This window comes from Vidua macroura, chromosome 6 (assembly GCF_024509145.1).
Source record: "Vidua macroura isolate BioBank_ID:100142 chromosome 6, ASM2450914v1, whole genome shotgun sequence".
In the NCBI taxonomy this organism is placed as follows: domain Eukaryota; kingdom Metazoa; phylum Chordata; class Aves; order Passeriformes; family Viduidae; genus Vidua; species Vidua macroura.
Window position 1 is genome coordinate 59,792,624 of NC_071576.1, and position 9,391 is coordinate 59,802,014.

Consider the following 9,391-nt stretch of genomic DNA (forward strand, 5'->3'; position numbering starts at 1 on the left):
GTGCTGGAGAGCGAGCGCCGCCCGACGGCCATGGGGAACGGCGGGGCGGGGGAGCCGGGATCCCGCCTGAGGAGCCGGGATCTCCTCCGGGGAGCCGGGATCTCCTCTGCGGAACCGGGATCCCGCCTGAGAAGACAGGATCTCCTCTGCGGAACCGGGATCTCCCCTGAGGAGCCGGGATTTCCTCTGAGGAGCCGGGATCTCCTCTGCGGAACCGGGATCCCGCCTGAGGAGACAGGATCTCCTCTGAGGAGCCGGGATCTCCTCTGCGGAACCGGGATCCCGCCTGAGGAGACAGGATCTCCTCTGAGGAGCTGGGATCTCCTCTGAGGAGCTGGGATCTCCTCTGAGGAGCCGGGATCTCCTCTGCGGAACCGGGATCTCCCCTGAGGAGCCGGGATCTCCTCTGCGGAGTCGGGATCTCCTCTGAGGAACCGGGATCCCGTCTGAGGAGACAGGATCTCCTCTGCGGAGCCGGGATCTCCTCGGCGGAACCGGGATCCCGTCTGAGGAGACAGGATCTCCTCTGAGGAGCCGGGATCTCCTCTGCGGAACCGGGATCTCCTCGGCGGAACCGGGATCCCGTCTGAGGAGACAGGATCTCCTCTGAGGAGCCGGGATCTCCTCTGTGGAACCGGGATCTCCTCTGAGGAGCCGGGATCTCCTCTGCGGAACCAGGATCTCCTCTGAGGAGCCGGGATCTCCTCTGCGGAACCGGGATCCCGTCTGAGGAGACAGGATCTCCTCTGAGGAGCCGGGATCTCCTCGGCGGAACCGGGATCCCGTCTGAGGAGACAGGATCTCCTCTGAGGAGCCGGGATCACCCCTGAGGAGCGGGGATCTCCCCTGAGGAGCGGGGATCTCCCCTGAGGAGCGGGGATCTCCTCTGAGGAGCTGGGATCTCCCCTGAGGAGCGGGGATCTCCCCTGAGGAGCCGGGATCTCCCCTGAGGAGCCGGGATCTCCTCTGAGGAGCGGGGATCTCCCCTGAGGAGCCGGGATCTCCTCTGAGGAGCGGGGATCTCCCCTGAGGAGCCGGGATCTCCTCTGAGGAGCGGGGATCTCCCCTGAGGAGCCGGGATCTCCCCTGAGGAGCCGGGCTCCCCCTGTGGAGCCGGGATTTCCCCTCAGGAGCTGGGATCTCCCTTGTAGACCCGGGCTTCCCCTGAAAAGCGGGGATCTCTGTGGAGCCGGCATCTCCCTTGAAGAGCCGGGCTCTCCCTGTGGAGCCGGCATTTCCCCTGAAGGGCTGCGCTGAGGGGATGATAGCGGGCCAGCTGCCATATAATAAAGTTTAGGTGATTTGACGTCTCTGTTATCTCAGCTTTCATCCTCAAACTGACTCCCGATTTAAATTACAACTCTATGTATAGCCCTAGAGGAAATAGAGAGTCTGTGCAATCTGCAGTCTGTTTAGGAATACAATTAGTAGACGTGGCTGTCATTCCATAATACCGCAGCAGAACCATCCTGCCCCGCAATTCAGGCACCCTCAGTGTACTGAAGTGTCACAGGAGCCACTAAACCCTTCCCACTCCCCATGGGGCAGAGGAGGGAGAATAACCCAATAGTGAGCCCCAGATAGATTCACATCTAAAGAAAACATTTGTCTTTTTTCCAAAATATTCTCTGATGCATCATTATTAAATGCAAGCAGGGTTTGACTTCCATACCAGGTGAAAGGACTTTAGAAATCCTTATGCACATTGGAGACAGGAGGAGAAGAGGGGGCAAGAGAGCGAGGACTTGTGCCTTTGCTATATCCAAATACCCCATAAAGGATGGCAGCCTTGCTACAACAGGCAGCAAACCATGAATCTGTTAAATGAATTCTCTTTTCTATCCTTTAACAATGGCCAGAGAGACAAACCACACAGTTCTAGAAAGCCAGCAGCAGAACAATGAGGGGCAAGCAGCTGGCACAAAAGCTGTCAGAATGTGCAAACAAGGCACGGAGTCAGATGCCACACGCCCAGTGGTGAACCAAGCAACACCAAACACCAGCAATTGCAGCAGGTGAGGTCAGGAGCATCTTAGAAAGCCAAATCAGTCAAATAGCCAGCAGGAGGTTTTACCTACAGATCTCACAATCTGTCTTGTTTCTGTTTGACTTCTTGTGATTTTGGCTTTGCTAAATTTTCACTAGCTTGTTGAGTTTGTTTTTTTTTTTTTTCATGGGCTACTGCTTAGCTTCCACTGAGGATCAATATTGATATTGGTGTTTTTTTGTTTTTTTTTTTTTTCAATAAGTCACCAGTGAATGACACGATTGATTTTCACTGAGAATTCTATAAAAAACAGGTGTGTACAGTCAATATGCACCTGCACAGGATAGGCCAAAAAAGCCCTTTGTCAGATTCTAAAGGTGTTCCTTCCCCTCTCCTCAACCCTAGTGAGGCCACATCTGGACTGGTTATTTGATATACCTTTATTGTGCCTCTTTTATTTCTTTTCTGACTGCTGTTGTTACAATTTATTATGATGAGATTTATTATCATATATAAGTGTTTCAGTGGCCCTATAATTTCTCACCATCCTCTTTCTGGTCCCCTCAATCTATGAAAGAGAGATGGCCAAAACTGCACATTTGTCCAGGTGAAGATGAATATTTCCATTTTTTGGCATTAAAATGTTTTTGATAACATCCTCTGCCCCACACCAAACCTTTTGCTGTTTTAACTGTTGCTACACTGATCAGAGGTTTAAGATTAAAAGCCATAACGAATCTACTTTTTAGATAATTAGTAGGTAATTATATTAATATTACATCTTATTTTTAATGGCTATTACCTAGCACTAATTAATCTGCCACTGTGTTGTCTTTAGTCCTGAAAAGTCATACTGTAAGTGTACAGAAATTTTAAATATTTGTGTAATCATCATTCATCTATTGGATAGCTGAAGATTAGGAGGAATTGTTGTTTGGAAAATAGAATTTTTTGTTTAGATCAAAATGAAACAGTTTATGATTTTGGCACTTGAAGATTATACAGTTTTTGCATGTGTCATTATTGTAAGGAGACATAAATAGGTTTGTGCTAAGTAAATACCTTTTGTTTAACCACCATTGTGATTTTGTATGCAGGAAGAATGGAAAGGAAAATAAAAATTACTCTCATCATTACTTTTGGGCTTATTTTGCTGTCATAAAATTAAATAGCTTAATAGTCTTACCCCAAATGCTAAATTATATCCAAACAGTCACAGGCCAGTCAGTTCTTATGCTTTAACATAATGTCCAAGAGCTTTTGGTCCACTTTATTTGGTAATATATAAGTGAGACGTAGGTACAAAAATGCAATTTTCTTTATTGAAGTTAGCACAGATGCCTGATTAAAGAATAAATAGAAAGTGCACCTTAAGGCCTCGATCCTACAACCAGACAGTTGGCACAGAACCCTTGTGCCATCTGCTCCCAGCATCAGGGCCTTTGCTTTGCTACAAGGATGGCCGAGAGGGTGGCCTGCAGGTCTCTGGTTACAAACACATCTCTAGCCCTCAGCAGGTTGCATCTATATTTGTGGGGAGTTAGGAGGGGTTTGTGAGGTTCCCCAAGGCGTGCCAGACATCAAACAAACAAATGAGAGCCAGCATGGGAACATCCATGCAGCCACTTGGGCTCAGAGCAGCAATTCGTCTGGGTCTGAGCTCTGCCAGTGGCAAATGTGGAGGCACCCACCAGTATTCCTGCTGGGAACACCTTCCTATCATCACAAGTGACTGAGGCTCCTGAGCACATATGTGCATTACAAAAGTAATTTTGTATTTGCTGCTTTTTAAAATCATTGCCATAACTGATTTTTCCCTATACAATTCTTTCCGAGTCCTGCTTGGAGGTTGAATGTATTCCAGCTAATGGGTCCTCTCCCAGGTTGATTTCTGCACACTAATGGTTCTCCTTCTGGAGGTCTGGAAAACTGAGATGCCAATCCTACAATAAATTGCGTATGGAAATGAGTAATTTTATTCATGAGAGCCACTGGTCTCACAAATAAATTACACATGAGGCCTAGCACAACATACAGAAGTTCAAAGACAAATAATTTATAGGGAAAAATGAGGGACAAAAAGTATATATCACAAGATTTTTGTTTCAGTTTTAATTGTCTGGTGTAGAATCATTTCCCAGCTCTATAGTTAGGGCCATGCTTACATATGTTCTACCATCTCTGCTCCCACTGTTTCTGCAGTTAATTACAGGGTTTCATCTTTTGGAGGAGGGAAAGCTAATCAAACCTTCCCTTCATTTCTGTATTTTGCAAAATTCTTCAGAATTTGTTTTAATTTTATCCCTTTGTACTTTAATCTTAAGCTTTGCTTTCCTATTTCTTTTCTGTTTGCAGTCTTTAATCCTAAATTATTATCATGCAGCTTTTGCTATGTAATTAATGTTCATCTGATTTTAGGCCTTCTTCTGAAAATAGGTGTGGGTTTAATTTATGTGTTTCCATTAGTACAAAGTTAAACAAAGTTTAACCCTAGGCCCTTTTCTGGAGACAGTCTCCCCTGCATTTATTCCTTCCTGGTTAACAGTACAAGCAGGCCTGGTGATTACACACAAATACTGCCCATGAAAGAGTTGTAGAACTGGCCTTCAATGGTTTTCCAGCTTTCTTACTGATTTGAGTTTCTTTTTCCTTTTATGCTGGCAATTTGTAAGATACATCAGCCGAAGTGTACCCAGCAGTGGTCCTGGGTAGACTGTAAATACATTCTATAATTTGGTTGTGAAATGTCTCACTCAGAGGGGCTACAGCCTTGAACAGAGCCTTTAATCCTTACTGCAGCTGGAATAAATACGAATGAAATGCCCTACTTGATCAATGCTACACAGACATGTGCTCACGTGGACAGACACAACGCTCTGGCTGCCCTCACTACGGCTTTGTTTTAAAGAGAACATCCATGTAAGCCTTGTCCAGATCCACGGATTTCTTCTGCACTGCTGCCCGCAGGTGCTCCGGGAGCAGCCTCCGGCCCAGCACAAGGTCGTCCTTGCTCCGAGGCCTCTGGGTGCGAGCGTCCTCCAGGGCACTGTGCACGTCCTGCAGCTTCATCTGCAGCCAGTCCTGCCTCTCCACCGTGTGCCGATGCTCGCCCAGGTTATGCATCAACTGCATCTCACTCACAGACCTTCTCCTGCAGCAAAGAAAAGCAAAGACAGAGGCCCGTGGGAGCCCTTCTTGTGTTCCAGAACTTGGCTCAAAGGCCCAGGTTTGGGGACTTTTGTAAGGAATCACAATACATAGCTGTAGGAGCTGCCTGGCTGATCTGTAGGGCATAGAATGACATCTGGAGAAGAGAGGGAGGGTGGGTGGTCATTTGTTATTGGTAATGGATATATCAGTGAGAAGGCATCACAAGTGGGACGTAGTTCAGTTTTGTGGCAATATTGTTCCTATAATTTAGTTCAGCTATTGTAGAGGAGCTTAGGGCTTTTATAATATTAGGTAAGTGATCAATGAATCTATGGCATTTATTCAGTGGTAGTTTTCTGTGATCACTAGAGATAAGGAAGCATGATTCCCTGTGGATTTGTGTCTCAGCTGGTGGATGTTAGTGCCTAAGTGTGAGTTACAGCTAGATTCTCTCAGTACAACAGATGTTCACCTGTGTAGACCCCCAAGACATGGAGCTTATCCAATTTGAATAATAAGAGAAGACTTACATGATTTTTATCCCTCTACTCAGCTGCCTATTTTCAAAAAAAAAATATATATATATACTCAGAGTGTCTGAGATCTCTACAGCTATTTCTAGAGAACAGAGTTTGGCCAGCTTGGCCAAAGGGTTCAAAAGCAGGGACAGAACTCACACACACATGCAAAGACAAACCACCACGTTCTCAAGAGCAGCAAAAGCCATCTAGTGTGAGACAATGTACTTACACCATTGGTCTTCCATCAGAGGTTGTAAAAAAGCACATGGCACATAAAATGATTGCAGCCTGGGCCAGGTTTCTTATAGAAGTCATTTTGTCTACAAAGGTAGAAATGAATACATGTAAAGTCTGTAATTCAAGTTATTTCTGTTTGTTCCAAACACATTTAAATTAGAAAAAAAGTTGAAAAAATCAGACAAGAGTTTTTGAAAATTCTTTTTTGTGAAACGAGTTAAAGCAAGGAATGCAAATGAAGGATATACTTCTAATAGTAATTTTGTGAGCAACTTATTGTTACTTCCTGGGCAACTCCATTAATTTTGGTCAGCTTTAGCTGCCTTGCATTATCATTGTCACCATCATCATCATCATCATCTAGGTACCTATCTCTTGCATAATTGGGTGAAAAGCACCACAGTCTTCCAATATTATTATTAGTGTCATCACCATCATCATTATGACATTGTAGCCTTCAAGTCCAGTGAAATACTTGTGTATAGCTATTCAAATGAAAAAAAAATATAGAATAAAACTTTCTCTATTTCTCTATTTCTTTTGCGTATTCTTTAGAATGAAGAGGCTGACACTTTCCCTGACAATTTTGCATAAAGGCATAACTCTACTGAGTTATCCCAGTCCCTGTTGAGTTACAGAAGAAAAATCAGAATTAAGCCCCTCATTTTATCAGGGATAATCCTGCATTTCCCCTCTGATTTTTACAACATCATCAGAACTGCCATTTGGAATATATTTAGAAAATATTTACCACTGATGATGCTACAACAGGCAAAAACAACGCAGTTCCAACACCAGTTTCTAGTCTGGATTTTCAGTATTGGCAGGCAGAAAAGGCATCTTTTTGTTACCACTTAAGAAATTTCATACAGAGTAACTGAAACCTAAGAGATACAAAACTCCACAATGCCATTTTTTGCCATAGTTTCTGCGGCTTTGCTCTAGGTCAGAAAAGCATTTATAACACGGTCTCTTACATGACCATATCAATGAGGTCCTGGCAGTCCATCCAACCCAGGATTATAAATTCAGGACTTGAATTCACTTCAAGATATTTCTCATTTGCTGTCTCTGACTTTTTCATTTCACAAATTTAGTTCAGATAACAGAACAGTTTGATCTTACTAATATTCACTTTTTAAGATAGTCTGAAAAGAAACTAACACAAAAATGGGTAAAGAATCAATGATAAAATATTCTAGTAAGTCTTCCAGAGAACTTGCAAAAAAGAAGAGTATACTTACCAGATAGAATGTTTAAGAGATTTCTGGCTTGGGTATGTCAGCAGATGACTGTCTCTTGATGTCAAGTATATTTAAAGACCACTGAATTGGTTTAGTGGACCCCTTAAATGTAACTTTAAAATAGAGCTTCTAAGTAACTTGGAAGCCCTTTTATTGTCTCAGTTGATGTCACTGTCACACACACCCTCCTGACCCTCATGTGCCCACCCTCAGATGCTTTCGTTGATTTGACATTTCATTTACAGGGTAAAGAGGCCTCAACAGAAAGTCAGTCCTGGGCAGCTGTGGGGAAGTTTGACTTTTAAATTCAGAATTGTGCCCAAGATAACGTGAGCTCAGAAGCTGTTGGAAGAATTTGCAAAGAAAACTTTGAGTTGTTAAATGCAGGCAGGTAAAACTTAAATGAGACAGTAAGGTTAGTGATCTACAAGTGAAAGATTACAACTAAACATTTTTACAAAATACTGAAAAGATAATACTTATAATACTTGTGGGAAATAAGAATAGCCTCTCCAGGTCAAATATAAAGTTTATTTACTAGTAAGGAGCAGAGGCCCCAAGAATGATAAAGGATCAAGTTTTTAATGAGAAGTTGGTGCCACTGAAAAGTTGCTGAAATGGTGTTAGACCCTCACTGCTCTCTTTTACCTATATCTGTGAATAGCCCTGAGTGCCCCAAATGTGCTAAGTAGAATGAAGGCATTTGAAGCAGCTGAGATAAAAACTAGTACTTTATAAATTGTGGGAAAGAAATATAGAATTCTGCTTGTTTTCTAAAACGTGAAATGTGTAAATCAGCAGTATTTTCCCATATGCATGAAGAAAGATTATTTTTGCTGCAAGATATTTTTTCCTGTGTTAGATATTTCTTTTGACTTCCAGTGTATTTCTCCCCCCAAAACCCAAGCAAGCATCCACAAACAAAAAACAGTTTGCAACTGTACATTGTAACCCAGAATTTGTAAGACATTATTGCTTTTACCATGAATGCTTCTTGCTTATGTTGTAGTTCTGTTGTATCTCATAAAGAGTTGTAAAATTATGTGGGGAAAGGGAGGGAAGAACCAGAAACTCCAAAAAGCTCTAGAGAACTCATGGTTCCCTCAGTTCATAGACTTGTGAGTAAACTGAGAATTAATGAAGCAGTTGACTTGAACAAGTTCAGGAAAAAAAAGTAAAGCCAGCTTCCAGCATTATATTGTCAGCTGGCAATATCCTTCCCTTAAATGCAGCATGCAGGGGTTCATGGGAATATATTTTATTAGGAGATTTGGAGCTCCTGGAAACACCAGGATATTAACCTGAAGGCTAAAACATGACTAAACTGTTAAAAAAGGATATTCCTAGGCATAATGTGACTAAAAATGTACAGTGGAATGGCATAGCAGGCAAGGATTTTAATCTCCACACAGTTGATAATGGAAAACTCCCTTTTTTTAGATTTTACTGTAACGTATGCAAAACCTTTAATGAAACTCTCAAGGTAATTTTTTTACAGGGACCTGGGATTCATATGGAACCTTTAGCGTGTGATAGCAAAGGTTGAAGTAAAGGACAAGTGTTAGAAAATTTATGTAATTTTTATTCAAAGATAGTGATGGGTCATACCTGAAATTTCAAACAAAGATGGTTTAACTTGATGCCTTGAAAAAGATGCAGCTCATTTCAAGAGAGAGAAGACACAAAAATAAAAATATTCAGTATGTGCCCATTATTTGTAAACAAATAGAGCCTGTGATGGTAATTAAAGAAATTTTGCATGGCAGCTCAAAATGGGCATTGCTTTACATGCAGAAAAAATAACTTACTTGATTTGGATTATTCTCCCTCATATCCAGAAAGTATGTTATTTGAAAATACAGCTGTTAATAAGTTACCCAATGTCATCCCTGTTTGCTAAACTTGGCATATCAAAAGTGAGAATGACAGACAATGGACCAAATGAATGTAGTTTTTTTTACCACATACTGTAATTGTTTGCACTTTTGTTTGGACACAGTATATCCAGTGTTTAATGAGGAGCTGAAAATGGTTTTGAGGACTTTCAATGTTTCAGTCAGAGGATGATTCATGTTCAGATTCAAATTTTTCCCTGTCTTAAGCATCCTTTTAAAAATTCAGGGCACTACTGAACTGATCCCAGGAAACCAGGGCTAACAACTGCTGAGCTGCTGTTCAGTAAGAGGCTTAAGACTACCCAAATTTATAGACATTACCACAGAAAAAGAAACAACAGATAGAAAAATCAAATA

The 9,391-nt window shown here is 42.3% G+C and overlaps 1 protein-coding gene across 1 annotated transcript; it reads right to left on the reverse strand.

Annotated features, from left to right (window-relative positions):
• Window positions 1-4,683: 4,683 nt before the first annotated feature.
• On the reverse strand, window positions 4,684-6,026 carry PTH (parathyroid hormone). Its single transcript, XM_053980656.1, has 2 exons — window positions 5,888-6,026; window positions 4,684-5,138 (listed from the first exon to the last, which is right to left on the reverse strand). The coding sequence occupies exons 1-2, from the start codon at window positions 5,971-5,973 to the stop codon at window positions 4,877-4,879; spliced, it is 348 nt and encodes a 115-aa protein (XP_053836631.1). The 5' UTR covers window positions 5,974-6,026; the 3' UTR covers window positions 4,684-4,876.
• Window positions 6,027-9,391: the final 3,365 nt, after the last annotated feature.

Excerpts from the sequence above, each read along its gene's own strand:
- PTH (XM_053980656.1), bottom strand. The coding sequence starts at position 5,973 with ATGACTTCTATAAGAAACCTGGCCCAGGCTGCAATCATTTTATGTGCC. Across the intron at positions 5,139-5,887 it reads TCTGATGGAAGACCAATGGT|GAGAAGGTCTGTGAGTGAGA; the intron begins GTAAGTACATTG and ends TCTTTGCTGCAG.